This window comes from Podarcis raffonei, chromosome 7 (assembly GCF_027172205.1).
Source record: "Podarcis raffonei isolate rPodRaf1 chromosome 7, rPodRaf1.pri, whole genome shotgun sequence".
NCBI lineage: Eukaryota > Metazoa > Chordata > Lepidosauria > Squamata > Lacertidae > Podarcis > Podarcis raffonei.
In genome coordinates, this window is record NC_070608.1 from 89,711,360 (window position 1) to 89,729,793 (window position 18,434).

Below are 18,434 nucleotides of genomic sequence, written 5' to 3' on the forward strand. Positions count from 1 at the left end.
TAAAAGAGTAAGAGTCCAAGAGAGAGATGGTTGTGTGGCCAGCCCTTTTATCTGGTCAGCTGGGGTCACACACACGGGGAAGAAGCTCCAGGGAGCCACATTCCCCTGTGTGTCCATTCTAGGCAACAGGAAAATGTTGTACTTGATTGTTCTAGTAATAATACTTCCCACAATTTTAACAGACATTTTACGTAAACTGCTTAAAGGATTTTACCATTTAGCAGGATACAAATTCTGATAATGAAGCAACCTGGCTGTCACATTTTGCACCAGCTGAAGTTTCCAAATACTCTTCAGAAGGGAAGCTCCGTATAGAGTGTGCTACAGAAATCTTGCTGGGAAATGACCAAGGTGTGCACAGTGGCCAGATCTACCTTTTCTAGTAAGCTCAGCTTCCTATACCAGCGAGGCCTAAGCAGTTCTGGCCACAGCAGTGTGGGTGTTCAGGGAGACAGGAGAGGATATATTGTTTATTAATAGCCTTCCTAACTTGTGCTAGCAAGTTCTATAACTTAGCAGAGTTTTACATTCCCCTTTTAAACGCACAACAGGTAGCTGGTTGCAGGCTGTTTAAGCCTCTAAATAGTAAAGGTAAAGGGACCCCTTACCGTTAGGTCCAGTTGCGGACGATTCCGGGGTTGCGGCGCTCATCTCACTTTATTGGCCAAGGGAGCCGGCGTACAGCTTCCGGGTCATGTGGCCAGCATGACTGAGCTGCTTCTGGTGAAACCAGCGCAGCGCACGGAAACGCCGTTTACCTTCCCGCCGGAGTGGTACCTATTTATCTACTTACACTTTGACGTGCTTTCAAACTGCTAGGTGGGCAGGAGCAGGGACCGGACAACAGGAGCTCACCCCATCGCAGGGATTTGAACCACTGACCTTCTGATTGACAAGCCCAAGGCTCTGTGGTTTAGACCACAACGCCATCCTGGTAAGTTCCCTTATATCCCTCTTAAAAGAATAAGCGTGCCACAATCTTGTTTAAAGAGTATAAAAGTAGTTTACTCACATTCTGTTTACAGCTGGATCCCAGAAGGCAGACTTAGTTACAAATATGTACATATGGATCTACCCCACATGGGGGGATAATCCCAGTAACTGCAGACTAGCAATCACTGCAGCTCACATGACAAAAGGAAGATGGAGAAGAAGGGAGGAGGGCTGGGTGCTTTGTGTTTTTGCTACCTGCACAGGTAGGGTCATGCCCACCTCTAGTCACATGCAAGAGGAAGTATGTCCCAGTCCAGGAGGAAACAGGAAGTTCCGACTGGCCGGACCAAACATCCCCTTGCATGTCCACTCTAGCAAAACAAGGAATGTTGTATGTGACTGCTACTTATGTATCACATCACATCACACAAGCAGCCATCTGCTTAGCAGAGTCTAGAGTCTCAGGCTAAGGTAGAAGAGATGCCTGGGCAATACAGAAACTCTGTGTACAAAGCCTGTGCTCTGCTGTGATCCTGCCCCATGAACTGGTATTACAGGGGCAGAGAGAATCTCTTGCAACCGCCCCTTATGTGACAGCTTTTTCCAATGTAAACCAGGGAGGGCAGATTTGGCTATATTTGGTGGGAGTAGGGCTGGGACTTGTGGGTTTTGTTAAGGCAGTGATTCTAAAACTTTTCTCTGGGCCACACTTTCAGAATAAACTCTTGCTCTTGCCACACCAAATTGTTTATTGGTAATAAATACATTGGAAACAAAAAGAAAGTGCTTGATTTATAACACAGAACACATCTACTTTATAATACGATCGTTGGACATCCAGAAAGTATAAAACAATGCAGCTACATAAGAACACGAATCATTCCCAAACTACAAGTTGTGAACAAGTCTTCTCCAGCACAAAAATTTCTTTGATTGTCCTTGAATCTTCTTGCCACACTTTGCCATCTTCTCCTGCCGCACCAGTGTGGTGCCTAGACCCAGTGGAGGGTCAGGTTGTGATAATCAGCGCCTCAACAGCCATCTCTCCTTGCTTCCCTGCTGCCTCCGGAGGGGCGGCCTTCTTTCCACTACCAGCAGCGCAAGGAATCCCAAGGAGCGCCCGCGCCCGCGTGCAGCAAACTCCCTGCAATCTCTCGCTTGGCTTGCAGCAACCTCTCCCCCCGCCGGGCAGCTGCCTCTGCAAGGCGGAAGCGAAGCTCTCCTTGCAACCCGCGCGGGGCTCCGCTCCAGCTTGCCGGCTCCTGCAACGCGACCTCGATGGGGGGGGCGCTGCTGGGGGGTTTTATGTTTGTTTGTTTGTTTGTTTGTTTGGCCAAGGCTGCAGGCTTTTGACACCCTTTTCGCTTTCCTCCCTGCTGCTGTTTTAAAATAACAAATAAAAAAATATTCCCCGGACAAGGAGGGCTCCGAAGCGGAGGCCCCGGCCTGACAATATTCCGACGTGCGAGAAAGAGAGGGCGGCTCCGTCATGTGTGGGAAGCGCCGGCTTCTTGTTCTGGCTGAGCGCGGCGCTGATCGCGCTGGGCGAAAGCGCTTCGCCCCGGAGGGAGGCGGCGGCGGCGGCGGCCGGCAGCTGTATGCTAATCGCCGCGGAGCAACGGCCTCGCTCATTCAACGGGGCGGCAGGCGAGGAGGCGCCCCCAGCGCGGCGCAAGGGCCGGGGAAGGGACAAAGGGCCCCCGAGCAGGGCGAGGAGGGGCGCGGGGAGACGGGGCTTCCCCCTGCCCTCGCCCCGGAACAGCCCCATCCTGACCAGGCTTCCTCGGAAGGAAGCGCGGATCGTCCAGGCCACGATTTCCTGAGGTTTCTTCCAAGATCTCTTGCGCGAGAAGAGTTTGGGGGTCGGGATGACACCCAAAAGCAGGTGGCCCAGTCCAACAGGAAACTCTCCTGCAGCAACAATGTTCTCAAACATCCAGCTGTTGTTGGACTTCAACTCCCACCATCCCTATCTAGCAGGACCAATGGTCAGGGATGATGGGAGTTGTAGTCCAACAGCTGGAGCTCCAAGCTGGAGAAACCCCGAGTGGGGATGGAAGGTGGCCCTCCTTCTGGATGGAACACCAGCCTGGTGCACTTTCATCCCCTTGACATTGTGCATGGTGCTGCAGACAGGGAGCTTCCCTATGGCATACCTGGTTTTGGAAATGAATGGTATAATGCTAGAAACCTCACAGCCATTAGGGCGAAATAGGAGTGCTTTATTTTAAAGGAGAATATAGTGCTGGGCATAAGGAAGACCCAGCAGAATGGAGCTAACCAGCAGATATAAACTATAGGAAGGGCAGAGAGGAGCTGAGGGGGTTGTTCCCTACAGGAAAGAGGGCATAAAGCAGGGGTAGGCAAGCTAAGACTCGTGGGCCAGATGCAGCCCAATCGCCTTCTCAATCCGGCCCACGGGTGGTCCAGAATTCAGTGTGTTTTTACATGAGTAGAATGTGTCTTTTTATGTAAAATGCTTCTCTGGGTTATTTGTGGGGCATAGGAATCATTCATATTTTTTTTCCAAAATATAGTCCAGCTCACCACAAGGTCTGAGGGACAGTGGACCGGCCCATGGCTAAAAAAGGTTTAATGCCCTATCTCTGACATAAGGTCAGAGATAGGGCATTAAAAAAATGCAGACCCTGCCACAAAATTGCTGTAGGTGGCAGGAAATTGTTACTAAGTACTTAGGGTGAGCATTTCTCAAGAAGCTAAACAACTGCCACAGAACAATTGGACAACCCTGGTCTTAATCCTAAATGCCACCCGGGTTCTGGTGAGTTGCTAAGTGCTGTTGAACCAACTGCAAACAGTGGCCACAAGGTTATCCAATAAAACTGATATGCAGGTAGACAATCATGAATAAGGTCCAGTATAGTTACATTTTAACTTCAAAAGAGGAAAAAAAGTGGAAATGACCAAAAATAAAAAAATAAAAGGGAAGTTGAAAGGCAAAATTGAGTCAAATTCTCATAAATGCTTTTATTCAAAAGAACAATATTAGTGGATCAGCTAGACAGTATGGCACAGATCAGGAAAGATACCACTAAGTCCAAGAGGACACTGGTGTGATTAATAAGGAAAGTAAATGAAGGCTTTAGAGACACAAAGCTTTCCTTCAAAAATTGGAAGCTTTGCCCCTGTTAAAAGAACAGAAAATAACACACAATTTGACAAAAGAAAAGCTAGCAGCCCACAATAAGGGTTGCACAACATCTTTTGAAGGGGCACATTACTAAAAATGCAAAGATAAAGAACAAGTTTTTAAATACTGTATATTGGAAGCAGGAAACCAGCTTGGGAATCTGGTGACAAGGGAGTCAAATGTGTGCTGAAGGAGGAAAAGGAAACTGCAGAGAAGCTGAATTAATTCTTTGCCTCTGCCAGTGTCTCCACAGTGGAAGTTGTAGGGCAGATCCCTGTGCCTGAGCTAAATTTCAGAGAAAGGAAGTCTGAGGCACTGAGGCAAATGTTGGTGACAATAGACAAAGCTCTAGGCATTACTGACAAATTAAAAAAAAACAAATCACTGGCTTGAGATGGCTTCCACACATGTGAAATTGCTAATCATCTAACAAAAATGTTATAACTTGTCCCTAAGATCAGCTTCTGTACCTGAAGATTGCAAAGTGGCCAGTGAAACATAACACTTTTAAAAGGTATCTAGGAAAGAGGTTGCAAAATTACAAATCAGTAAGTTCTAGATGAATTGTTGGAAAGTCTTATTAAAGATCAAATTACTGAGCATATAGAACAGCATGTTCTCCTGAAAAAGAATAAGCATACTTTCTGCAAATGTAGTTTGAGTTTCGCTAACATTTTATAGTTTGTTGATAGTGTAAAGGAGCGTGTCAACAGAGATGTTCCAGCCGACATTTGCTTGGACTTACAAAAAGCCTTGAAATCCTGACCAGAAACTAGAAACCACTGAACAAATTAGACATGGCATAAGAGAACAGAGCCTCTTTGGGCTTGGTATATGGTTAAAGAAGAGGAAGTAGAACAGAAATAAATTGATAGCTCACTTTAGGGAAGTATTGGGACTAGAACTTTTTAACTTTTTCATATTTGATGTGGATTTAGGGGTGCATACAGATGTAGCCAAGTTTAGTTATGACACCAAAATGTTCAGGCTAGTAGAAGCTGGGGAAATGGACATTAAAATGTCAACTGTGGATTAATGTAAGTGTAAAGTGATGCATACTGAGGCAGAAAAAAATGCTGAACCCCAATGGGGTCTGAGCTGGTGATTGTCCAGGAATGGGACTGACCAAAAAAAAGGTGAATTCTGTACTAGGGATATAAGGGACATATAAGGGAGTGGGGGGTGGATGCCAGTATCATGTTGTTATACAAATCAGTGGTGCAACTGCGCTTGGATCTTCATCATTTCTACACACTTCAGAGGGAATATTGTACAGCTGAAGAAAGTTCAGAAAAGGCCCACCAAAACGCTCAAGGGGACAGAGCAACTTCCGTATGACAAAAAGTTGTGACATTTGGTGCCTTAATAGCTTAGAAAAAATGTAAGTGGCCGAGAGGGGGAGATATGAAAAAGGTGCATTATATCCTGCATAATATATGCGTGATACGGGGAAAGAAGGTGAAAGCTTTTTCTTCCTCCTAATTCTGAAGCCAGGGGTCATGGGGACACCAGTGTATTATCACAGCTCCCAGGCTATGTATTTCCTCCAGAACACTAGTTGCTGGGCAGCAACAGCGGGCAAGCAGTTAATGCCCCTCTTGGGCAACTGGTGGGGGAGCAGGATGCTGGAGGGGAGAAGCCTTGATGCGGGGAGGGCGCCACGTCGCACACAGGAACCCGCTCGCAAAGACTATTGTGCACTTTTGTGCTTTTATATCGTCAACCGCCCTGATTGAATGAATAACTGACGTGATTGCGTGTCAGTTCCTAGTTTCTAAACTGCACAAACTGCCGGCCCTCCGCCGTGTGTCTGGGGGGGGGGGGCCTCAAAAGCGAAGAGCCTCTTCGGGCGTCCTCCGCGGCGCCCCCCCCCCCCCCGCTGCCTGGCTCTTGTTGTGGCTTTCATGTCCCCTCCATTCTTTTGTATGTAATTATTTAAACGGGAGATCCATGGCAGCTTTATGCTAATGCGGCAGGACAAAGGCGGGCGGGGGCGGGGGGGGAGGCCGCTCGCGTGTCTCTCGCGTGTCCCTCAGGCAGACACAACAACCGCTAATTCCTGCCAGCACAAAGGCCTCCCTCCCGAGGACCTGCTCGGCCCGGGTCAAACACGGCGAGAGCCAGGCGCCCATTGTCTCCGCGGAAGAGGCGACAAGAGCCGCCAGGAGGCCCAGCGAAGCGGCAGCCGGGGAGGGACAGGCCGCAGGCTCCTCGCGGCCCTGGTCGCCCGCCCGTCCCCCTCCACCTCAGGCGCCCCACATGCCGCCGCTTCGGGCGAGGACGCGCGTCTGCCCCCTCATCCCCACGATCACCGAAGGAGGCTTTCTGCGCGCGCTCTACACGGGTCGAGCGCGAACTCCCTTCGCGTTTCGCCACGCAGACGCCGGGCCCCGTTCGGCCCCTCGCAGCCGCCTTGCGTGGCAAGTGTAGGCCCCGCTCTGGATCTGGGCCCCGGCGCGGCGGGGATGCCGGGCCGCCCCTCCCCGTTCCCGCCTTCCTTTCCTCAGAGGAGAAGTCGCCATTCTCGCTTGGCTCCAGCCTCGGCCTCGCGTCAGAGCGCTGCCCCGCTTGCCAGTGGCACTGGTTCACACGTGGCGGGTTTGGAGGCGGCGAGGGGTAACCCTGATCCAGAGTCTCAGGCGGCTTTGCGAGTTTCTCTCCCTCCCGCTCTTTTTCACTAGTTGTGCGAATGCGAGAGTTTGCTCAGGAAGCGCGTTTCATGCGGGTCAGCGCGACGGGTGGCTTCCTTTGGCCCAGGGGGAAAGTGGAGCTGGCCTTCATGCAGGTCGGGAAAAGGTGTCGAATCGAATAAGGTGCCAGGCAGCTCCGGATTCACACTCCATGACTCCGATCATGAGGATGATATTAAATTTGCACACGACGCCCTTCAGGCTCGGGCCTGGGAAATGCAAAAAGGAAAGAAGAGGAAGGGAAGGGAAAGGCTCGGGTGTGAAGGGTGGCTTGAGGGTAATAGCAGGAGAAGCCCCAGTGAATCTGTTTTTGCTGGAACCTCAGATGGAGCTGGATCTTTGATCTGATCTGTTATATTCTATGCCATTTTTCATTTAAAGGAATCCCAAAGCAGCTTACAAACGATAAATAAAAACAACATGATAGAACATAATGGAATATCACAAATGCAGCAAATCCTCAGTGAAACAATTACAATCTATAAAACGCTAACAAAACAACAACTAAAAAATCAGCTAAACATCACAATTAAAGCAGTAGTCATAGTACGTGATTAGCACATCAATACAGTATTTATAACCTAAAAAACCTAAAAACATTAGCAAAATAGCAAAAAATAAACTAAGCACTGTAAAGTTCATACACACTCTCCCCACCTGTGACTCATAAACGTTCACTCTCTTCAACACACCCACATAATGTCTGTGGCAGCACCTCCCTTCTGAAGGTTCCTAGGGCTGGAAGTGGGGCAGCAGAGGTGAAAACAACCACCCTAGAGGTGGCAAACACCCCCAGGTCTGGTCCCTTCTGCCTCTGCGCAATGTTTCCTGCATGGTCCTGGAAGAGGCATCCCATCTCCATTGCCCCCCTGAGGCACTTTGAACTTGGAGCCATTTTTTATTGCCAGGGAGGCAGGCAGGAGGAGGGAGGGCATTTGTCAGCATCCCTGCCAGCCTGGTTCTTACAGTTCTTGGACATCTTTTCAAGGCTCCCCCTCCATTGTGGGAATGTTAAGGAAGGTAGGAGAGGATACATTGTTTTGATATTATCCTTCCTCACTCACGCTACTGAGCAGAGCACATTCCCTTTGCAACTTATGGGAAGCAAGTTGATGATTCGTTAGAATCCTTTAATTAAGCTATCCAGTGTGGCTTGTTCCTGGTAAGTTTCCCCTTTATGTCCCTCTTAAAATAATAATAACACAACACAGTTTTCTTCAAAAGTAAGAACAAAGTTTTACTCACATTCAGTTCACAGCAGTAATCTGAAGGCAGGCTTTATCTTGTGGTTACAGTGAAAAGAAGTCTGAGCTACACCTCAGACTTTCTGCTTGTGGGCTCCATCCTGTGTGAAGCTATGTTGAGCCATGCGCTGGCTAAGAGCCAGGAGAGTGAGAGTCCAAGAGTGAGAGCAGTGCTTTTTTCCTGGAGGGGCGCAGGGGTACACATACCCCTAAACATTTTGTGAATCTTTGTACTTTTGTCCATTTACTGTATTTTTGCCAATTTGAACTATAAAATGGTGATTTTCGTGAGTCAAAATGAGAGTACCCCTAAACATTTTTTGAGGGGGGAAAGCACTGAGAGTAAGAGTCCAAGAGAGAGATGGTTGTGTGGCCAGTCCTTTTATCTGGTCATCTTGGGTCACACCCATCTACCTGGTCATGCACAGGGGGAAGAAGCGCCAGAGCAGGTATAACAGGAAGTCCTTCCTGTCGAGCCACATTCCCCTATGTGTCCATTCTAGGCAACAGGAAAGTGTTGTACTTGACTGCTCCCACAAAGCCTTTCTAAGGCAATGCAACATACATTTATATAAATAAAATTTATTCAAGCACCCAGAGTCCCAACTTGACACGAAGGTTCTGGAAACTCTCCGTTGGTAGGGGCTTCGTCATGATGTCTGCAATCAATCTCCTTGGTATGGCAATAAGATAGTTCCACAAGTCCCTCTTGAATGGCCTCAGATCCATAGTGGTATCTCACCCCAATGTGCTTTGTCCTTGTGTGAAATTTCTCACTCTGGAAGAGCTTTAGGTAACTCTGGTTGTCCTCCATCAGACTAACAGGCCCCTTTCTCGCCAACCTAAAGTCCTTGGTTAGTTTATCGAGCCAGGCCATCTATCTGCATGCTTTTGGGGCTGCAATGTATTAAGACTCTGTGGAATATATTAAGAGTCTGTGCAAGCTGTACAATTCTGTATATAACTGCCCTATGAAATAGGACCATTTCCAAACATAAATACATATCCACCTGTGGATTTATAATCAGTCATACACGCAGCCCAATCTGCATCAGGATTACTAACAGCTGGTAATCTTAATTTACAGTTTATCATACCCCATAAGTACCAAACCACCCTTTTCACACCCACCCAGTCATATTCAGTGGGAGCATTTAACTTTCTACTTAGAATTCCCACAGCACTGGCTAAGTCAGGTATACATGTATTAGTAACAAGATACAAAAGCTTTCCAATCTGTACTCAGTGTTGTCTGGCAACTGCTTTGAATCATCTTGATTCCTTTAAAAGTCGGTAGTCATGGGTGTGGCAACTGGGTGCGCTTCTTGCATCTGCATGCTTTGGATCACTTCAGAAATCTTTTGCTTTTGGCTAAGAAGAAATTAACCGCTTTCTTTTTCCACTTGAATTCCAAGTTAGTACTGGATCTTTCCCAGTTCCTTGACTTCTACATCTTTGCTTAAATGCTTCACAACCTGTGTGTAGTCTCTGTCATTTACTATGGCAATGGTCAAATCATCAGCGACGGCAAGAATATAAGAAAATTGTCTGTTGTTAGACTTGGTGTACAAGCATTTGTCTATGTGCTTTTGCTTGTGCCCAAGTTGTGTTAGCATTTTATGTAGCTTCTGATTCCAGGCTCTAGCAGTCTGTTTTAAGTCCATAAAGTCCTTTTTGCAGCTTGCACACTAAATGTGCCACATGTGGTTTAACAAAACCTTTAGGCTGCTTCATGTATATTTCCTCAAAAAATTCTCCGTGCAAGAAAGCAGTCTTTCTGTGCCTCATGACCATTTGTTTAGAGGCTACTATGTTTAAAAGTATTCTTACGCTGCTATATCTGATGGTTGGAGCAAATTATGGAGTCCTTTGGGTGCCAAAAATGTCTTGGGTGGTTTTCCCTTGGGTCCTCACCCCCCTCTTTCTTAGCTGAAGGACAGGGCAGCCCTCGCTTGGGCCCTGCTCAAATGGGCTGGTAGGGGGAAATGCGAGGTTGATGGCAAGGAAGAAGGACCTGCCTCAAGCAGCAGGAACTGTGCCCAGTCCCAGGTGCAGCCAGGCCTGGCTTCCGGCTTTGAGCTTCCTAGGCCTCATATCCAACGAGAAACCACTCCTTTCTCAATGGGAGGTTGAGCTGTTGCGCATGCAGCTGGGCACCTGAAAAAACCCGCAGGGACAGTGGGACCTCCACTAGGCTTTCCGGGCTACAGCCAGGTCTCTGAGCCTGTAACCTGTGTGGAGAGGTAGCCCCCCTTCCCCACAGGAGCCTCTCCCCAGCAGGTGCCCTCCTTGCGGCCTTGGACTCTTTTCCTTGTCTTATTTGTACCCTACCCTTTTCTCTAAAAAGAGACTCGAGGAAAGAATAGGAACAGCTAAAAACATAAAAGGGTGGGAAGGGGAAATAATCGTGTTTTTTTTAACAATTAAACGTTTATAGAATTAAAATGATCAAAGCTACGTTTATGGGAATACGACTCCCATAATCCCCGAGCACTGGCCTTTTTGCCTGGGGCTGATGGGAGCTGGAGTCCCAAAAACCTGGAAGGCGCGGGACTGGGGAAGGATATGGCGACTCAGCGCAGAACGCGCAGAAGCGAAGCTCGGGCAGCCTAATCTGCTTGACAATATTAACAGCGCTGCGTTAAGAAAAACGCCTCCGAGTTCTGTGCCTTCTGCTTGTCTGGGATCCTCGCGCCTCTGCGCACTTCGGCCCCGAACACTGGGAAGGCAGGAGCTGAGCGCTGATGTCTGGCTGAGCAATTGGGTTGAATACTGCCGGCAGGCTTTCCTGCCTCTTTCTTCAGCTGTCAAAGCCGGAGTCTAGCTTTTTATTGATAAAAAGTAGTGGCTGACCATCGGAGGAAGGGCTTGGATATTCCCTCGTGGCCGCAGCCTTTATCTCCTCGCGGCACAAGAATCCTATTTGCTCCCGTCCCGCACGAAATGCACACTTTGCAGTACTCAGGAGCTGTGTAAATACAAGTTTTTATTTCTTTAAAAGTATTTGGTCCTAATAACCCGGAGCTGATTTAAAGTAGACCTTGTCAACGTCAGACCCCTCAAAGCAGGATGTGTATGGAGGGAAGCAGCTCCTTGCGCAAATCCTTCCATATTCTCAGAGGCGCCCCCTCCTCCTCTATCGAACCCCGGCACTGGAGCGAGGTTAGACTTTGTCTGCTTTTAAAACTTTCCCTCATTGTGGCATAGTTCCTGTTGGTTTTTTAAAAACGTGAACACTCAAATCATACTCCACGACCCCCCCCCCTTTATTCAGAAACTGTCGCCTAGGCTTTAAGAGGGTCACGAAGCGCAGCCTTCCTTCCCGGCTCTTAGGCTGCCACGACCCAGCGCCGAAGTTTAAGGACTTTAATATCCTCTCGATTTAGATGGGGCGGGCTGAAAGCTTTCCCCTTGGAGCTGACCAGTTTGTAATTTGGGTTGGATCCACTCTTTGCTATTCTCGAGGTTACAGAATTAGCGTTAAGGGATGGAAGAGAGATGCTCTCTGCATCCTAAATATCTTTGGGGCAGGTTAGGGGAGCAGCACCTTCCTCGCCCTGCGCAAACGGAGTCATTGGACTTCGGCCCACTGTTTCCCACCGCGGCAATTAACAAGTGCATTGATTCTGAAGCGCCTCTGCTCCTTCTGTTTGATCAGGAAAAGCGGGGCAAGCAGGAGGCAACGGGGCTTCTGCAGAGCAGGAACCGCTCCAGGTGCCCCCGCCACGCGCCCCTAACCCCCACCCGCCTGCTTTAGCTAGTTGCAAATTGAGGCCGCCGCTGCTTGCACCTGCTCTGCAAGAGGGTGCTCGGGAGCGTGCTTTCTTCCTTCCCCTGTTGTTGCGAAAATGCGTTTCGAGTCCTTGTACCAGTTTCAAGTGTTAATGCATTTTTACTGTATGCGACTGAAAAGCAACGAGCCCCGCCATCCCCCCAATTTCAGCTGGCCACGTGGAGCGGCTTGAAGGGGAGAATCAGCAGCACGACCACTACACAAAAAGAAAAGGGTCTTTTGAATCCAAGAGCCTCAATAGCTTTCAATAGATTCCCTTTGGTAAAGACATGGCACTCGCTGTTTGAACCTGCTGCCTCCAAAGACGAATTCCTTGTGTTTTATGTGGGGTGGCGTTTCCCCCCTTCTTCTACATTTAGAAAGATGAGGGGCTTAAAAAACAACAGCACCCTAATGCTTTAGCCCTCTTATCTGCAGTCTACACTATTTAAAAGGATCATGTTTTTATGTTATTTTTAAATATAGCTGAAAATGGTAGAAGAGGCCACGGACATAGAATTATAAGTGGGGCAAGAACAGCGTTGTGCGGTGGGCATTCCAGAGGGCTCCTTAATCCGAATTAGGTTGCTGATCCGTCATATTCAAATTAGCGGGAAGGATATGCAGGGGGAAGGCCATGGAAGGGAACATGTTGGGAGAATCAGAATCACGATTCACTGTCCTCAGCACCTGAATTTATTGGGGACTCCGAATTCAGCGACCTTTGATTCCTGCTGATGCAACAAACGGAGACCTGAAAGATCCGCTTTCCCATCTTTCATTCCTTTTAATCAGCTACTAAAACCATAGGCACAAATCCAGGGAGAACAAGTTCTGGGTAAACTCCGCGGAAATGAACGGAGTGCACAAACTGTTCCGGTCATCTTAACTGGGTTTGTGCAAAAGAAGGTCCGGCTGGAGTGTGTTCTGTTCCTGCGGGTTCGATTTTTATTAAAAGGAGCTCGGAAAGACTGAAATTCGCTAACAGCTGAGAGGTTTCAAAGCCCCCCCCCCCCAATCTTGCTGTTACCACTGCTACAGGACAAACCAGGAGGCATAGACCAGTGTTACGTTTTCTGTGGGATGGGGGAAAAGCCCCGTCTCCGTGCCTGTCGGCGGCTCTGTCAAACCAAAGCACGTTGGTGTTCTTGCTAACTTCAGCACCAGGGAGAAAAACAGCTCTGGGCTCGGGATGCTGCGAGCTGCGAACACACCGGCAGGCAGGCAGGCAGGAGGGCCAGGAGGTCTCCCCCTCGATCTTTCCTCTGTTTTAAGGAGCTATTGAGAGAAAGCTGGAGAAAGTTGAGTCCTCGGTCCCTGCTGCTTCCTTGGCCTGTTGATCAGGATTGGCGGAGCCCCAGTTCCACCCCCCAACCCCCCAGGCAGGATCAGCTATGACTTCGCTGCTGCGTCAACGGAAGGAAGCATCTCGATAGCTTCTGCAGGCGTTGTCTTGTCTGGAAAGGGAGGGCACAGCTCCCCTCTCCCCTTCTCCCCCCTCCATGGTGGGCCCCCCGGCAACACGTGCCTCTTGCTCTTCCAGATTGGCCGCGGTTCCCTTTCAATAGCAAGAGGTTAATTTCCTTGACAAAGGTGACAGGGAGGCAGGGGCGGGGGGAGAGGAGAGGCACAGGGAGACGGGCAGACTCTTTTCTTTCGCCCCTTTTGGCTACTTGATTAGACCCCTTGATTTAGCATCAGATGTCAAACAGCAAAGTGCACGGGCTGGATTAAAATGTATGAGCCTCCTCCGGCCCCATCCTCTCCCTGTCTTTCGCTCGCTCCCTGCCAGAGCCACCGAGGGCGCCTTCATCAACTTTAAAGAAAGTGTGTCAGGACGGCCCATCCACCAGGAGCCTACTTAAACCAAATTAGCTGGGTTTTGAACCAGCTGATGCCCAAAACCCAAACGCGCTGGGCATAATCCAGGAGGAGCAGGAGGAGTTGGATTCTTCTGCATGAGCTCCTTTGACACGAAGCCCCTGGCACACTGAAGCGAGGTTTGCGGAGGAGACCTTCTTGCCGGGTTCGGCCTGTAGTGTGGAAGAGCGCGAGTTTCGCCAAGAGAATGAAATTTGTTGCAGGAAGCTCACTTGTGCCAGGCGGGAAAACCTCTGATCGAAGAAGAACAAAAAAGCGCACTGCGGCCACTTCAGGCTGCTGCTGCTTAGGCGGAAATATGGATCGCTTTGCGCGTCCGAGTGCGCATTGCAGTACTAGCGAGCAAGTGTCACCTCGTAGCTCCTGGTGTGGAAACATCTTGGGGAACTGGGAACGGGGAAGAAAAAAAAATACCCCCCCATCACATCCTTTTATTAAATAAAGGCTTTTTTGCGCTTGCCTACCCTAAAATCCTGATGTGTATTCACCCCTTGCAGCCTAATCCTATGCATAGTTACTAACAGTGTTTCCCCCCCCTTTAAACATGTTTAGGGGTACTCTCATTTTGACTCCAGAAAATCACCATTTTACAGTGCAGATCGGGACCAAAATACAAAGATTCACAAAATGTTTAGGGGTATGCGTCCCCCTCAGAAAAAAGCCCTGGTTACTAAGAAGTTAGCCCCACGGTGTTCAGTAAGCGCCTTCCAGATCCCAGCCTCCGACGTGGAAAGGCGCGTGCCACACAGGCCTGCACCCCTCGGGCGCGAGCGGCTCCCTGTTGCGCCGGGCGAGCTCGGGGTGGCCGGGTCCCCCGCCCCGAGCTCTTTGGGCCCATCTCCCAGTTGCCCTCGCACCTTGCCCGTGGGCGAGGCGCCCAGAAGATGCAGGCCGAGAGGAGGAGGCCCAGCGCGGCGCTGACCTGCTTTCTGCCGCGGACAAAGAAAGAGCCCGGCAGCCCGAAGCAACAAGGCGCGCGCGCCTGCGCACCTTGGCCCTCTCCCGGGCTGCTTCGGCTCGGCGCCTCCGCCTCGCCCCCCCCCCTCGGCGCATCTTTCCTCGGGATTTTCCTTGTCCGAAGCCCCCGAAACAATCAGCCCCCCCCCAATTTTCGCCGCTCCCTCTCCTGCATTTTAAACACTCTCCTTGACATATTTCGGCTCCATTCTTCCCCTTTGTTGCTATTTCGCTCCCGGAGCTGCGCTTCATCCCCCCCCCGCTCCCCCGAGGGGGCGGCATTGTCATGCTGATGGCTCTTTCGCCCCGGCGCCCCCCCCGCCCGGGAGACACAAAGGCCCGGCACGTGCGCCTTCCCATAGAGGAGCAGCAGACCGTGACGGGAGGCGGAGCTGGGCGTGTGCCGGGGGGGGGAGGGGAGGGGGCGCCAGAAAGGGAAAGAAAGAAAGAAAGAAAGGAAGGAAGGGAAGCGCCCCAGCCCGCAGGTACATCTGCTGCCCTCCACCTCCGCCAGGCGCCCGCCCGCCCGCCCGCCCAGCGCGCCGCCTCGAAGCCCAGGGAGCAGCCGCGGGAAGCGCTGATTGGCTCCGGGCGGAGCAGGAGGCACGAACAATGCTGTCCTCCCCCCTTAAAAAGCGGGCGCGAGGCTGGGCGACTGGGGGGGGCAGCGCGGCCAGGAGGAGGCGGCGGCGGCGGAGGAGCCGCGCTGGTGGGGGCGAGCCAGCGAGCGGGAAGGCGGGAAGGCGGCGCGGGCGAGGCGCCCCTTTGCCGGCCGGCCGGCCCAGCCTGCGGAGGGAGCGCGGGCGACGAGCGGGAGGAGACCCGGATTGGGGCGCCGGCGCCGCTCCCGGGCTGAGGCGGGCAGGCGCCTTGGCACCTCCCGGAGCCGCCCGAGGATGCCCCGCGGTTTCCTGGTGAAGAGGAGCCGCAGACCCACGCCCATCTCCTACCGGACCCGCTGCTGCTGCCCGGCGTCGGCGGCCGCCGAGGGAGGCGACCCGGCGCAGCTCCTGGTGCCCCCGCCGATCCCCGCTCCGCTCTCGGCCTCGCAGCCCGCCGAGGCGCCTCTTCTGCTGGCGCCCGCGGCCGCGCCGCACTTCGGGACGCCCGACGGCCCCGCCGCCCCGGCGCAGCCCCTGCGCAGCCCCGCGCGGGCCGTCAGCGAGGAGCGCAGCCTGCACCTGGGCTCGCCGCTCTCGGCCGAGTCCTTTCCGGCGCCCGAGCCTCTGCTCCTGGGCCCGGGGGCCGAGCTCAAGCTCTGGGCGGTCGCGGCCATCGCCGCCGCCCCGCCGCCGCCGCCGCCCTCCCCGGCTCCGGCGGTGGCCCCGCAGCGCGGCCATGGGCCGAGCCCCAGCGCGTCCAAGCGGCCTCAGGGCCGGAAGGCCAAGGCGGCGCGCAAGCTGCACTTCGAGGATGAGGTGACGACGTCGCCGGTGCTGGGGCTGCGCATCAAAGAGGGCCCCCCCGAGCCCGCCTCGACGGCTCCGCAGCCGCAGCAGCACCAGGCGGGCGCCGGCGGAGGATCGCGCGCGGGCGGCGCGCAGCCGCTGGGCGAGTTCATCTGCCAGCTGTGCAAGGAGCGCTACCCCGACCCGCTGGCCCTGGCGCAGCACAAGTGCTCGCGCATCGTGCGCGTCGAGTACCGCTGCCCGGAGTGCGACAAGCTCTTCAGCTGCCCGGCCAACCTGGCCTCGCACCGCCGCTGGCACAAGCCGCGGCCTCCCAGCGCCGCCAAGCCCAAGGCTGCGGCCGACGAGCCACCCGCCAAGGGAGGAGGAGGCGGCGGCGGCAGCGGCAGCGAGAGGGACACGCCGAGCCCCGGCAGCGGAGGAGAGCCCGACGGCGGGGGCGGCGAGGAGTTCGCGTGCCCGCGCTGTGCCAAGCGCTTCCGCCGCCAGAGCGCCCTGCGCAAGCACCTGCCCCTGCACCACGAGCCGCTGGACGGGCCGGCCTCGGCGCGGGAGCCCCCGGACGCCTGCCCGCCCGAGGAGGCGGGCGTCCGCCCCAGCCCGCTGAGCTTGCCCGGGGAGTGCCACCCGTGCCCCGTGTGCGGCGAGCCCTTCGCCGGCAAGAGCGCCCAGGAGCGCCACCTGCGCCTGCTCCACGCCGCCCAGGCCTTTCCCTGCAAGTACTGCCCGGCCACCTTCTACAGCTCGCCGGGCCTGACCCGCCACATCAACAAGTGCCACCCGTCGGAGAACCGCCAGGTCATCTTGCTGCAGGTGCCCGTGCGCCCGGCCTGCTAGAGGGAGCCCAGCCGTGCCTTCCCCGCAGCCCCGTCGCCGCCCAGCCCCGGAGGGCCTGCGGGGCAACCGCGGGACTTCGACGCCAGCCACCGGGGCAGCGCGCACCGTCTCGCAGACCCGCCGGCCTTTTTGCCCCGGAGCATCTCTGCGATGGTGTGTCCGGCTTCTCTCCGCCGCTCCCCTGGAGCGCCGGCTCCGGAGCAGCTCCCTCCTCTACGCCCCCACTGCACTCGCGGGGGCTGCTCCAGGGGCCAGAGCTTCAGGGTTGGCTTAAACTTAAGATTCCCCTTTTCTCCCCCCCCTCCCGAAGTCAATCTTGAGAAATGATGGATGCCTTTACACTTCACAGGCTGTGAACTGAACCTTTCCCCCACTTGATTAGCTTTATTATGGCTTGTGAACCGCTGGGATCTGGCTTTACCTTTTCGCTGTGTGTTTTCTTCTCTTTTTTTAAATTTTCGATGTGAACAAAATCAATCTGCTTAAAGATATAACTTTGGTTAGTATAGCCACAAATGCCTTGACTTTAATCGTTGTTTGTCTCCAAAAAAATGTTGTAGAAGCTGCCTTAATACAATGACATGCCAATCTTTTTATGTTTGTTCCTTTTCGAAGTAGATCTCTATGTTGACGCTTATCTGTATATGTTGATTTATGCGTAATTGTTATTTATTCGTTATTTATTATTAATTATGGTGTTTATTTCTGACGTGCTTTGCCTCTCTCCCGCCCCCTCCTCCAGTTCGCCCCCTCCTGCCATTTCACTGTGCATTTTTAAGTCTTTTTTAAAGGGATCTGTTGAAAAGGGTTTAATTTTTATACCTAGAATAAACATACAACTGTAACCCTTCTCTTCTTGCTTCGAGGGCTCGCGGATAGCTCAGCTTCCTTTTAGATGCAATCTCTTTTCTACACAATTATTTTCTTAACTGTTAGCTATTTATAGAACGCTTCAATAGAACTGTTTTAACTGTCTAACTATTTACTATTCAAATAAAAGTATTTTCAAATTCAGATACACTTTATTCATTTCTGTTTTCATTTTACATTCATTTTGTACCGTAACCCTATCTACATTTCCTAGGAAGTAAGTCCCATGAGGTTTAAGGAGGCTTCTTTCTAACCGCATATGCATAGGATTGCAGCCTTATTTCCTATTAAAAATTCCTGGTTTTCGATTCATGGTTTGTCTGTTTTTAAAATAGCAAAAGCCAATCAAAGTTAATAATCCTTAAACTGGTGGGTCTGAATTGACTCCGTAATTATTTATTGTTCAGAGATTACCTTTTGATAAAGCGTCCAGATTTTAAAAAGCTTAATAGGTAGGTTACAAGGTTCACAGAGCCTCAGCACTGACGCATCTCTTCATTGCCACGGCTCAACCTTGGAGTCAGGCATTAAGGCAGTGAATGGAGGTGCCCCCACCCCAAGGGCCGGGGGGGCATCTTTCAGATCAGAGTGCGGGTGTTTTCAGGCAAAGGAGAAATTAAGAACCGCTAATGGCAGCCTGCGAGTTGGATTAGTTTTGCAAGCATCCTTCGGAGTTTCGAGCGGGCGATG

The 18,434-nt window shown here is 52.0% G+C and overlaps 1 protein-coding gene across 1 annotated transcript; it reads left to right on the forward strand.

Moving 5' to 3' along the window:
• The first annotated feature begins 15,405 nt into the window (after window positions 1-15,405).
• INSM1 (INSM transcriptional repressor 1) lies at window positions 15,406-17,888 on the forward strand. The gene has a single exon (XM_053394917.1). It carries the CDS (start codon window positions 15,525-15,527, stop codon window positions 16,872-16,874), a length of 1,350 nt encoding a protein of 449 aa, XP_053250892.1. The 5' UTR covers window positions 15,406-15,524; the 3' UTR covers window positions 16,875-17,888.
• Window positions 17,889-18,434: the final 546 nt, after the last annotated feature.

Excerpts from the sequence above, each read along its gene's own strand:
- INSM1 (XM_053394917.1), top strand. The coding sequence starts at position 15,525 with ATGCCCCGCGGTTTCCTGGTGAAGAGGAGCCGCAGACCCACGCCCATC.